Below are 13,481 nucleotides of genomic sequence, written 5' to 3'. Positions count from 1 at the left end.
CGCCCGGTGGCTTTTTGAACAGACACAAAGGAGACATTTACATATGGATAACCGAGCTACTCAATTCATCCAGAATTGGGACTTAAATCCGGTGAGTTACAGTTAACGCTCGTACCTGTTCTCCGGCGCGTTGGTCAGCGAGACCACGATGTTCTGGTCGATGAAGATGAGCAGGGCGAGCAGGAACCCGAGGCCCATGGCGCTGAGCACGTTCATGGCCGACAGGCGCTCGAACGGAGCCACGTTGAAGATGGGCCGGTCGTGGACTTTGAAGACTGGAACTATTTCAAATAACAAGAGGAAAAAAGTCCACGTTTGTTGTTTTTGGAGTGTTGTGGGAGGATGAATAAGTCGTGTGTTTGCTTTTAAAAGTGTTTCCAAAATTGTGGTGAATTACGTTTTTACAAGAGCAATCATTTCCTCAGAGTGGCTGGATTTTCTTTTGCTTTCTTTTCTCTTTTTTCTTTAAAGAGCCTGGTATCTCATTTAGGACTGTGTCTCATTCACGGCCGAATTAAGTGCACTTGGTTAAATTCTGGAAGCAATGACAAAACAGTAATGGCTCTATTATCTTATGACTTATTGTCTGAAGAGGTAAAGGAGTAGAAAATTAGCCAGGCACTTAAAAATTTAAATTCACTCGAGGGCTCGACGCTCATCGCGGCGTTTCTGTGTCAAAATCCCCGGGGAACAGCGACTGCCTCTGCAACAATGGAGGCTGAGAATGAAGCTGAACAATAAGAGGATAAGAAGTGGAAATATCCACAGTGGGCTGCAAGTTTGACCCTTCAACAGGTTTAAAGTCCAAATGTTAATAACACTGAAAAAGACACAGATAACAACCTCTTACTTTTTCACAACTTTACCTTCCCTTGTTTTGTTTAAACACTACATTATTTAAAATAATAACATTCACGGTGAAGGATTGGAATGTTTTTTCAATGTGTCACATTCTAAGAGTTCAAATAAACATCATACACTCACGTTTCCTCTTCTTTACAAACAAAGTAAGACAACCGACAGTATATGTCTGAGTTATTCTGGGCACTCGGACTATTTGATACTGATGTTAAAACTCTCTTTTCAAGACAAATCTCAAGGGTAAAAAAGCCTTTGTTCATAAACCGCAGAGAGAAAAGTCGACTACAACGTCCTCTCTCCCAAGAATTGAACGCATGCTCCGTTTATCTATCTATTTTCTTCATCTATTTAAATAGGGACACATTTAAGTGTTAAATTTAGAAAAGAGAATTGGATAAAGCTGAACATCAAAATGTTTATTTCCAATATGTGACAATGATGCCAGACTTCTTGTACGTTATTTCTAGTGCCTGATTATAAAGGGAGATTTAAAGAGCAGTGGACCCAGGACTGGACCATGGGGAACACCCAATTATTTTTGTGTATTTAATGCTCTCTTATGCTTTAAATGGGATGGTATTTTGGTCAGCATCAAATCAAATCACAGACTTGACAGAAAAGGGAGCTCCATAAGAGCATGTCTGGAAAAGAGCAGTGGACCCAGGGCTGAACCTTGGGGAACACCCAATTATTTTGTGTATTTAATGCTTTCTTATGCTTCTAATGTGATGGTATTTTGGTCATTTTTGTGAATTTTAATATCAGTGTGGGGCAACTGTATGGTTTTAAAAAGTACACACGGACTCGGTATGAAAAACTGGAATAAAGTGCTCAGTCGAGCGGCGAATGATACTTACGCGCAATGTCACTGAAAAGGTAGGAGCCGATGAAGGAGAACATGAGCACTGAGATCGGCAGGGCGCAGTCCGACAGCACCTCCCTCACTTTGGCATGCAGGAATGGACTGAGCGAGAGAGAGAGAGAGAGAGAAATAACAGAGGAATACAATTACCGTGGACAAGACAAGGACAATGCCTGCAATCCTGACACTGTTTAAGTACCTTGGTCTGCCTCTTGCTTACACAATCGAATCCAGCTCTGAGCTTGATTTGATTACCGGGAGCAATCAGAAGTAGAATATTAATGCTGATCAAATCACAGACTTGACAGAAAAGGGAGCTCCATAAGAGCCCGTCTGGAAATTTCCTGCGAGCTCCGTCACTCCTGACAATCTTTAGAGTCAAGGCCCTACTCAGCAGTAATCACGCTCCCATCCAAACATGATTTAAAACTCCTCCGGTGATTTATCTAAAGGAGTGCTGCAGCGCTGCAGCACGGCACATACCTCCTCTTGAATTGGTAGAGGGTGTAGCCCATCCATAACGTCCCGAGCATCAGCAGGAGGCAGAGGACGGGTCTCTCTCGAGTGCACTGGATGAGGGATTCGGGGAGGACGTTGAGCGCCAGCCCCCCGGCAAACTCACTCCTGTTTGCCGCCGACAGATCTCCACCCTGAGAGAAGGCGTCGACGCTTCTGTTAGCCAACGTCGGGGCGTGGTAGTATCTGTGAAAGACTGAATCACAAACACGGTCTTAAGTTTGCGGCAAGGGGCAAGACCGTAGAAGACCGCAGTACCCCGTAAGACACTCTTGACTTATCGCACTTACAAGAGTAGGTTGGATGGACGGACAACCTGAGAAACAATGCCTCCAAGTTTAAAATATGCTTTAAAAATAAGCTGTTGCTTGTACTAAGGGCAATTTAGCCTTGTTTTACAGAGGCCGCCATATTCTTTAAAGTAAAAAACTAGCCAGAGCGTGCGTCACATGCTTTCTGGTCTGTAAAGGCCACTGTAGTTGAGGTGGGAGCAGGGGACTCCTCCATTTGTTAGTTTGCGGTCTCACCATTAAATAAATCTCACTAATCCTTACACACTGCACCGTTAAAATGATATATACCCTCAAACAGCCATTAGCATGGCAGGAGAACATTAACCTTGTTTGGGCTTGACAGTTAGAAGTTGGAGGCCAACTAAGTAAATGCAGAGGGAGACACGCTGAGTCATGGTTATGACCGTGGCCTCGTTGCTCTTCTACTGCAGTAAACAACAACAACCTGCCTCAAGTGTTTATGCTGTAGTTAAAATGCTAAAACCTACTTAATCTGGGTGAAATATTGTTTGAAGAGGCAGCACAGGTGCGGGGGATTAGACGGCAGGTTGGTATCCTGCTTGGCCTTTTTGTGTGGAAAATCGGTTCATTCTCATCCTTCCAAAAACACGCAGATTGGGGTTCGGTGACCTGGAGACGGTGAAACGCGAGTGTAAATGCTCGCTTTTGGCTGGTCCAGTGGCAACGTTTGTCCACGTCTCGCGCCGCAACTGCCCCCGCGGCCATGAAAGGACGGTCAAATGTGTTTTGAAAATATAATGACAACTGTGAAGGAGCGGAAACAGTGCGGAAACCGTGCGGAAACCGTGCGGAAACCGTGCGGAAACCGTGCGGAAACCCTGCTAACCTGTGGTTCTGCACTGAAAATAATACTCAAGGTTCACAGGCTCATTCTGCTCAATTATGGGCCGGATAAAGCGGTAGAAAATGGATGGATGGACGGATGTCAAGGCCAAACGAGGAGAATCAGGCCAGGACTGAATTGACAGAGATGACTTTGATATGCATGGGATGGCACGAGATCCTGACTGCACAATCATACCGCTGATTGATCACGGTCTGTTTCATATCGGCTTTTTTTGTCCACTTTGAGCCCACGTTTTTGGCAAAATCTCTTTGTGGTGTCTTTGAGGCAAAATCTCAAAGACACCACCCTTGATATTTTGTGTTTAGAACCGTTTAGGAAGGTGCAGATCTAAAAAAGCTAAAGCTAAAGATCGTATAGGGAAAAGGTCTGTTTCTAAGGCACGAGTGCTCGCACCAATGTAAAGTTTTGTCGGAGACAGAGTCATAAGACAATATTTTGGGTAGAAAAAAAAGTCACAGGTTAATATTATGGTAATGGCACATGAGCTGGAAGCGTATTTTCACAAATTGTTGGTGAAAATTGAACTACTGCACCAGCAATCTCCAGAACGGGACAACGCCGCATTTGAAATAAATTACACTCTGCTATCGTCATCTCGAGTTTGTGGAAATTAAACTGTGTAAAATATTTATGATACAGTAAGACGAGATGCAGTCAAGGCGGCGGGCGCGGGGGGAAACGGGGGAACGGGTGATGCAACATGGCCGCAGGCCGGGTTAGAAATCTGGATGGATTAATGTAGAACACTGTATGTGTCTTCTGACCCAACAGAGGAACTCGTGTACTTTGTCTCTCTCGCTCTAAACCACTTTAGTGTCTGGGCAGCTCCAGTTGTTTTCTCCTGATCAGATAAAGTGCTCACCTGCTTGACCTGCGCTGCTTCACAATGTGGCCGTCCAATCCTTCAACGGCCAATTCATAGTTTCTTTGTCCGTCTAAGTCTGTGCTACATGCCTAAAATCTGTAACCATGAGGACCACACGCATTGACCGACCACGCTCCAGGCCAATTTATCTGTTATTGTAGCCCTTCTGCTTCAAGGAGTGAACATTCCGAGATAGTCCTCTGCAGTACTGTCAGTGTATTAGTCATTATCTTGTGACTTCTGGCATCAAAAAGTCTTCTTCTCACAGAGAACTGGATATTTTCTGTCATTTTGTGCATCAATGGTGACGTTAAATCCAATTTTTTTTAAGTTACGTAACTCATCAAAATTATTTACCGTGAAAATGAGCAACTCAACAAACATCGTTGTGACAAGAAGTTTCTAAAAATGACAGAAATCCACTTATTAGGCGTTTTACTCGGCATGTCGGATCACGGAGGAGACGGAGGAAGCCAAAGCCGATTTGGCGTCTAATCACAACGATTTGCAAATTAGTCAGAGTCGACTCCAAGGAAGACTCGCACGCAATGTCACATGATGTGTCACATGATGTGTCACACATGTCGGGTACTTACTTTTCGCAGTGCCTTTCACCGCGTCCACCACAAACGCGATGGAAATGAACAGAGCGATGACTTCCTCTGTCGACCTGGAAAAATCACAGGAACACGACACAAGTGACAACAGGGATTATTGTTGTGCAGTGGCGTAAAAAAAAAAAAAACAGTGTAATCTGAATTATTACACCATATTCCCATGCTACTTTACATTGGTCCCGTGTCTTTTTTTTACACTTTAACACAACTAACTGTGCAACACATTTAGTCCAGTTGCTATAAACTGTTTTCGAGTCTTATTTGTGTCACATTAAGAGACTTATTTGAGAAAAAAACTATATTTGTCATGAAATTTCACTTCATTTTCAAAATAAAAATGTTCGTTTTGATATGGAACGATAAAAAGGTCACAATATAGATGTATTTATGATGCAAAATGAATTTATTAATACACACAAACGTACAGAAAATGCTCATTATATGAAATGAAGAGTTTGAGTGTTCTTATCAACTGGTATTGCTAAAACTAGTTAGCCCAAGATACTTTTGCGTCCCTGTTTTTTTTTCTCTCTTAACTTCCGCCTTTCCGACTTTTGACGTAAATGGAACGCACCATTGAGGGCAGCTAGCAGCTAGTTAGCGATCGTTAGCCTAGCCACATTAGCGTGTGTGTAGCAGATGGATAGTTTCTACTTAAAAAAAAACCTGGAAGCATCTTTGTTTTTTTTGTATAAATGTGTCACATTGGGAAGGACTGAGAACATCAAATCCTTTTAAGTCCTTTCATACGCACTTCTGTGCGAGATATTTAAATTCTTTTCAGATTTTATTTAAAATGGCGGCTCGCTGCCTTCTGAGGCACAATTTAATTTGAAATATGAAAAACAGCGACATGAATAAAGTTGTTATTATTGTGGTGGTTATAATTAGCATGAACGTGCATCAAAACCAGCTCGCAAAACACCACTTGGTGTCTATATTTACAATCTCTCACACTGTGTATAATCTTTTTTTGTGTTTGTACTCTCCCTCTGGTACAGTAAGTGTTTTGTCTTTAAAGAGCTGCCCTATTTTGCCCCATGTTGGTTTAGCAGAACTAAACTGCTGGGGGATTTTCCGGTGGTACACGCACATTCACTCTCTCACACTCAGCATTTGATTATGACTTTTTATATGTCATTAACCTTGTCTCTTTCGCTCCCTAGTTTGTGTCTTTCCTTCCTTCCCTCTCTCTCTCTCTGTATTCTCATCATGCAGGTTGCAGGATCAAGATCCAGTTTCCGAGGCTACGCTCATCGTCACCATTATTATTATTTTGTAAATTAAAAAGTCGATATCAGTAACTGTATAAATTTGTAACCTGATACAGTTGTTGTGTATCTGCTGCTGGTCTCCCTCTCTCTCTTCTGTCTCTCCCTCATCTCCCTCTTGTCCTTTCTCTCCCCCCATTTTCTGTCCCCCACCTCTCCACTATCCCCCATTTTTCCTTTCACCCCAACCGGTCGAGGCAGATGACCGCACATCTCTGAGCCTGGTTCTGTCAGAGATTTCTTCCTGTTAAGAGGGAGTTTTTTCTCTCCACTGATGCCTAGTGCTTGCTCATTGTGTGAACTGTTGGGGGTCTCTGCTCTCTTTGATGTTGTCTATGTACAGTGCCTTGAGATAATGTATGTTATGATTTGGCGCTATACAAATAAAATTGAATTGAATTGAATTGAATTGAATTGAATTGAATTTAGCTCAGAAGTATGAAAGAGTTCTGTGTGCGTGTGTTGGTTAGAGGGCGCTCTGAGTCTGTGGCAGCTGTCACACCGCATTGACTTTCTTTACAAACTGTTTGCTGTGCGACACAGACAGACCAGACGTCGAGTGCCAGTGATTTAGCGGCCGACGCTGTCACGACCGCCCCAATTTAGGGCATTTTTCTGTTTGACAGAAGAGCGAGGCATGCCCACGGACACCGGCGGAAAATGTGAGAATTGATTTCGACGAATTGGACTGCAGTGGAATGAAAACGATTAATGTGGAGTGTGCACCTTTTGAAGAGCTTCATGAGCAGGCTGACGTTAAATATTCCCCCCAGGATGAGAAAGAAGCAATTCCACAGGCCGATGCAGGCGTAGAAGGCCGGGAAGTCCAGGTTGTAGTCGTCGCAGATTCCTCGGATCACTGTGGAACACGGCGCACACATACGGACACATAAACACATGCTGGAACAATCTGAGGCCATTTCTTTTGCACTCACAACCTCAGGACTGGGTTTAAATCTTGATGATTGACAAGCTTTTTTTTTTTTTTTTTTTGGGTGTTGCTAATGAGGCAGCTGTAAACACGCCGTCCATGATTATAATGTAAACAGACACTGCAGAGAAACTGTTGGGGCTCATCTGTGGGAAACGAGCTGATGACGAAGAGCGCCGGACCCAGAATATCATCCCAATCCACTCAGTTGCAAGTTCAAGCACCCGTCATTTATTTTGCGCTCTGTGAGGTATTATTTAACACAATTAAATTAAAGTGGACTATGTTATAGACCCATGGTTTACGCAAGCTTCCTGTGGTGGTACCTGGAGGAAATAATAATAATAATAATAATAATGATTAGAGTCACCTTATTTCTCCCTCCCTCTTAATCTAATGACACTATCCCAGTGTGTGAAGTATGTGAGGAAGAGGAAGGACAGTGAGAGAGTAAATTATCTTTGGTGGTAATAATAAAAAGGGGAAAAAAAGAAAATGTCATGTTTTCATTTAAGTCGTAAACCGTTTGTTTTCATCTTGAACATATTTGTGCATTGATGAGCTCCAACTTGACAAACAAGCCATTGTTTTGCTCCTGGAAATGCTCTCTAATTACCCCCATGAGAATGTGCTTCAGCGCGGCTAAACACGGCTACTTCAAAGATCGTCGCACAACTCTGGTTTTAAAACTACACGCTGGCGTCGGGGTCGCCGCGTTCTCCTCGTCGGGGGAAGATCCTTTAAATTCCGACCAACAAAACAGCACCGTCGGCTACAAAACATTCAGCCGTGGTTTGTGTGCTGTTGTCTCTCTGGATTGAATATAAAGTTAACATGTCCTTGCATGCGATGAGCTTGTTTCATGATCCGTACGCCCCCTGAAAGTAACCCTTACGTAACCAAAGAAAAAAAAGGAAAAATCTATTTACCTTTTTGTCACTAATTTGAAAAAAAAACACACACATGTATTTTTGCTGAGCTGAATGATATAAAGAGGGGAAAACCTACCGCTGATGAAGATGGCGAGGGGGGCCGTGGTCAGAGGGATGACCAGAGGAGAGCCGGCGAATAACGAGTAGATGACCCCGCCGATGCTCTGGCCGATGATGGTCTTCCGAACATCTGTGCAGAGAGGACACACATGGAGGAAACACAGGGATGATTAATGTCTCCTTTATCCTTCTGTGGTGCGGAGGCCAGTGTCCAAACTCAGCAAAACTCAGCAAACTGCTAAACCGTCTTTCTTTAGTCGACTGATAAATTGTTGCTATGAAAACATCAAAGATATTTTCAGCAGATCACTTGAATCGAAAAGTCAGGCCGACGTCATTTCAACAGCACATGGAAGACAGAAAAAATGGTGTTTTACGAGGTAAAAAGAGAAATAACGTAGTAAAAACTAGTGAAGGCCACGGAGAAGAGACACGGTCATTCTCCGGTGATCGGAGTGTATCATCGGCATAGAAAAGAACTTTACTGGTAAAATGAAAAGCTGTCTTTAAACGTATGACATGAGCGATAAACATCGTCGCGACCAAATCTTCCTCTTCTGTGTCTTTTGACAAGAAAACGTTTGCAGGGTTCCCACACCTTGGTTGACATCAAATTTAAGGGCTTTTTCAAGGACTTCCCAGGAACAATTCCCTCAAATTCAGGACTGAATGTGATGGGAGGACAACTTGTAAGAGTGTCTTTGTCCATGATGGCATTTTCCCATCCCTCACGTCTCTCTTGCCAGGCATGTCCAAAGTCCGGCAGCTTTGGTTTTATAATGTATTATTCATGGCCAGGGACGGACTGGGACAGAAAACCTCAGCTGGTCAGGACGAACACTTTGTTATTATGATATCTGACCCCAGATGTGAAAGAAAAAAGGCAGAATTATTCCATTTGTTCACTCCTGCGTGGCGTAGATTTGCTTACGTCGCCACTATTCAAAAATTCAAAAAATCTTTACGTGTTCAAAACAAGTTGGCGTAGGCCTAGTCTACGCACACCAAGCAATGCAGGGCATGGAACAGTAGGTGGCGTCATAACAAACAAGGGGAGACATGTACCTAAATAGCAACGACACTTCTTTCTTGCACAAAATCCAAGCACTTTCAATGACCCATGACTATTTATATTTAGACATTCAAGGACTTCAAGGAACCCTCGCCGTACCGATCTCGCCGCGCGTGCTCTCGTCGTTGAGGGAGCCGAACGCGATGGCGGGGAGAAGGATGGCGATGTAGAGGAAGATGGCCGTCGTCATGTACTTCAGCAGGGTTTTATTACTGCCGACGATACCTGAGGAGAGAGAGAGAGAGAGACACATAAACACATGAGTCATATTCACCTCATAACAGAGCGGGGGAGGGGCTCAGCGGCTCTAATTTGAAAATGACAAATACATTAGCAGGGTTCATCGTTCAGTGGCGACGTGGAACATCCCATCAGTTCCAGTAAAACCATTCAACAAGGACAAACACTGCCCACTCCTTTATTTCACTTTGGTGTTATCCATCATTTTCGTCGCAGCAGCTTTCATCCAAATGATGGATAACTCCACCCCCACCCTCTTTTTTTTTTTTTTCTTTACACTTTAATTGGGCTCTAATGTGATCACACTGATTCTGGTCCTGTGACCTTCATCACATGATCATTATCCGATGACACTCACAAGACAGAAATATCTGCCATCTTATTTTTATTACAGCCAAATTAATGGGAAGCGGCAGCAGAGGAGGAGAATCCAGCTTCGGGGGACTGGACGTTAATAATTCTTATTTATTACAGTCAAGGTCAACGGAGTCAACTGACCTCATTTCCTTTCTTCCTTCTCCTCCTTTTAAAGGTGCAGTCAACAGGACGTTTGGGTTTTTTTTTTTTTGGCACGATTGCTCAATAATTCCATAATTACTTTTCCAACGTAATGTAAATCAAGGAGAGAGACATTTTGAAACCTCTGGTTACAACCTTTGCACATTGTGACACCAAGAGAGAGGAAGCTTCGACCGCGGCGACTCGTTCAGAGGAGAAACTGTAACTCCAACACGAGTCTACTCTGACTGTTGTTCCGCTTCATTTATGTTTACGACACAAGTCCCACACCTTATGAATAATATAAATAGAAAAATAGAAACATTAGGGAGTAAACGACTCGATGGCGCCCCCAGAAGTCAGGTCATGGTCAGACAAAAGTCGTCAGATTGGGACGAAATTTGACAAGTGTGTCGTGGCTTACTCCAAAGTTTCTTGAGGAATTTTTTGGGGAATTTTGACGCGAGAAAAAGTGGCAAAAAAGTTGTTGAATTATAGATTTTTGATTTGTTTCACATAGTTGTTCCAATTGGAACCAACACTTTAACCTAGCACGTTTGAGCTAGCCACGTCAATGTGTTCTGGACAAAAAAATGGGACAAAATCCTCAACTGAGGGTAAGTAACGCACGGTAAGTTAACCTTAAGCTTGAGTGCATGACGTGTTATGTCCTCATGTGTTTGCTAATCAAGATTATAATCTGATGAGCCTGAGAGTGTGGTGGTAATAGAGAGGCCAGTGTCGTGCGCTGATGTGGCGGGACATCAGTCAGTAGGTTTTTCTTTGGGAACATATGGCAGCAGTGAGAGATCAGAGGCGGCCATTTTAGCTGGGGAAGACCCTGGATGTGGCACAGATGCAGCGCAGATGTGTCCGAGGCTGAGGGGTGACAGATAAACGAGGAGCTGCCAGAGACGCCCTGTCGTGGCATAATCAGGGAGATGATTCACTTTCACTACGAGTCCAAGTCCAGCCTACCATCTGTGAAGTCAGAGGGGTAGAACGGCAGCCTGCGGCACAGGTCCTCGTAAATCCCTCGGCCGGCTCTGAAGAAGTCTGTACACTGTGGACAGAAAGATGGAAGGTTAGATCTTTCAGCACGGACAACGAGTCGCCGCGATGTGAAACAACCTATTAAGAAGGAGATCAATTTTGGTTTTTACGACTCAAGTCTGGTCGCAACCCCGCGTTGGCAGGAAAAGGTTCTGATTATGCTTTTAGAGTGCACTGCGCACTTTAGATCCACAGAGATCGAGCAATTTATCACAAAACCTGACAGGCTGGATATATATCGGATCCTGAAGACAGCCAGAGCGGACATTACTCCAGACCACCTGCAGCATGACGACATCTTCAACTTTCTGATAAACTTTCCCTCATTCTACTCCAGAGAACAGCCCAGAGAAGTTCTAGCACTACTCGACTCGGCGATTTGGCATCAGTCATGTCGTTTTCCATGACTTCATAGCTCCTCCTCAGCGTGGGCGGAGTCATCATAGCATGTGACGTGGTTTTATACGCGACACAAACACAAACGCAAACTAGTGACTTGTTGAGCAGTTGTTTTGGGTTGTAACTGAATCGTTAGAATCAGTCGATTAAAACGAATCACTCACGACTCTTCCAGTGACGACACTCTCTGACCAATCAGTCATTTTAGAATCGACTCAGTTCGCGTGGAACCTCGTCAGAGCAGGCGCTAGAAAGAAAAGCACCAGGTACCAGGTACGATCACTGATGGAAAACAAATAAAAAAGAGTCGAGTCGAGCGGTGCTAGAACTGTATCATGGAAAAGCGTCATTAGACATCGCAATAAAAGCAAATCAAAATGTTTGGAGGTTTGCTGCAGTTGGCAAACAAATGCACACCTTTGGGCAGCAGTTAAAGGGAAACTTAAGGGGGAATTTTCATCCAACGACCGTGCCTCTAACTTCTCAGCTAAGGTTTTACATTTCAAAGTCTTATTCTAAAGCTACAATTTGAATATACACTTATAAAAACTTCACTATCACGTCTTCCATTAACAGTATGATTTTTCTGCGCTGCCCCCTAGTGGACGTATCAGCTGCCATTTCACCGTCACCTCCTGAGGATGAAAAACAGTGACTGAACAGCGCCCCTTTGAGGAGAAACTTCAAACACTTAAACGTTTGGGTGAATAAAAAACTTGCTCCATGAAGTTCACACTTGAAATGTTTCCTTATTTATACAAATATAACCATTTTTGTAATAATTTGCTAATTCAGCTCCGCCCAGCGACGGTCCGCGCCAGAAAATGTGTCAGCGTGAGAAAACCCGACGCTGCTCTTTTTCTTCTGCTGTCTGCTGCTGCCGACGATTACACACTCGCTGAGTCGACTAACACGCGGGTGATTCCACCGGCGCTCCTTTGAACGTAATTAGAATAATCAAACCTAACGAGGTCGTCAAAAGAAAATCTTCAGCGGCATAATACCGAGCAAAGAAAGCAGAGCAGCATGGGCCTGATTTAAAAAACGCAGAAACATCGACGGAGAGAGCCAGCGAGAGACGATTTAGAGCGGAGGACATTAGTTGGGAAATGACGATGTAATTCAGAAGCAGACATGAAGCAGAGGCTGTGATATTTAAGTAAACACGGCATTATACAATTAAATTTCACTACGAGTAGGCGTCGCCTTAGGGAAAAATAACGTCCGCCTCATTTCTCAACTTTTGGCAGTTTTTTTTGCCAGAACGAGGCCATTTATCTCGACGCCAACATAAAAACAAACACCAGCATCAGCATTTTGTGTTTACGATGGAGTTTTTTCTTTACGCTTGTTCAACGAGGGCTTTTCATCCATTAAAGCCCCCTCTATACATCACGGAATCATCCATTATACGAGGGGAGCTTGTGTTTACTCTGTGCTTGGGTCGGATTAACAAAAAATCTTAAGAGAGGAATTACGGTCCACCTGCTCGCCATTTGTCCTGAACTGTCACACGCGCTGCGCGTGGCTGGATGGGAATTTTTGGAGGTTTATTTCCTATTTTTTTTTCCCGTACAGTATATCCCTTGTTCATCGAGTGGCACTGAGCCTTTCAAGCCCGGGGATAAACACCTAACAAGAAACAAAATAAAATAGAAAATCACAAGGGGGGGAAACGTCTGTGAGCTCTGGTCTGTCAACGGCAACACTGGTCCATGGCATTGAGCACAGCGTGTGTGTGTGTGTGTGTGTGTGTGCGTTGCTAAGGGCTGGGGAGTTTTGACAGCACTGTGAGAGATGTAAGGTCATTTACCCACTGAGGAGCCCTGGCAGGAGTTGATGCTGATTGATTGGGGAGAACGAAAAGACGGAAAAGTCGAGCCCACTGAGCGAGGGTGAGGAGGAGAGGAGGAAGAGAGGAGGAGAGGATGAGGGCAGTCAAAAATGTGATGGAAGAGATGCCTTTGCCTTGTTCGAGAGAGGGGATCTCGGGAAAGACGTTAAGAAAAACCCGCGGTGATTTCTTCGTCAGCGTCGGACAGAAACACGTTACTCTGTGATTTATCACTGTGATTGTAAGAGATTAAAATCACACCTGTTAATCCCTCACACTACAGGATAATTTGGCCAGATAATCTGTTCA

The 13,481-nt window shown here is 43.8% G+C and overlaps 1 protein-coding gene across 4 annotated transcripts in view; it reads right to left on the bottom strand.

Moving 5' to 3' along the window:
- The window catches only part of slc4a11 (solute carrier family 4 member 11), a 104,836-nt gene that overhangs the window by 6,925 nt on the left and 84,430 nt on the right, over positions 1-13,481 (bottom strand). For all 4 annotated transcript variants that reach the window (XM_044047336.1, XM_044047339.1, XM_044047337.1 and 1 more), the window contains exons 9-16: positions 10,865-10,949; positions 9,248-9,373; positions 8,093-8,206; positions 6,880-7,012; positions 4,862-4,935; positions 2,207-2,435; positions 1,719-1,825; positions 116-281 (exon numbers count right to left, since the gene is read on the bottom strand). In XM_044047336.1, the coding sequence (XP_043903271.1) occupies positions 116-281; positions 1,719-1,825; positions 2,207-2,435; positions 4,862-4,935; positions 6,880-7,012; positions 8,093-8,206; positions 9,248-9,373; positions 10,865-10,949 (1,034 nt within the window). The remainder of the gene's footprint in view (positions 1-115; positions 282-1,718; positions 1,826-2,206; positions 2,436-4,861; positions 4,936-6,879; positions 7,013-8,092; positions 8,207-9,247; positions 9,374-10,864; positions 10,950-13,481) is intronic.

The sequence above is a fragment of the Solea senegalensis genome, linkage group LG16 (assembly GCF_019176455.1).
Source record: "Solea senegalensis isolate Sse05_10M linkage group LG16, IFAPA_SoseM_1, whole genome shotgun sequence".
NCBI classification, from domain to species: Eukaryota; Metazoa; Chordata; class Actinopteri; order Pleuronectiformes; family Soleidae; genus Solea; species Solea senegalensis.
Note: the sequence above shows the minus strand (reverse complement) of the source record. Positions and strands in the feature narration are given on the sequence as shown.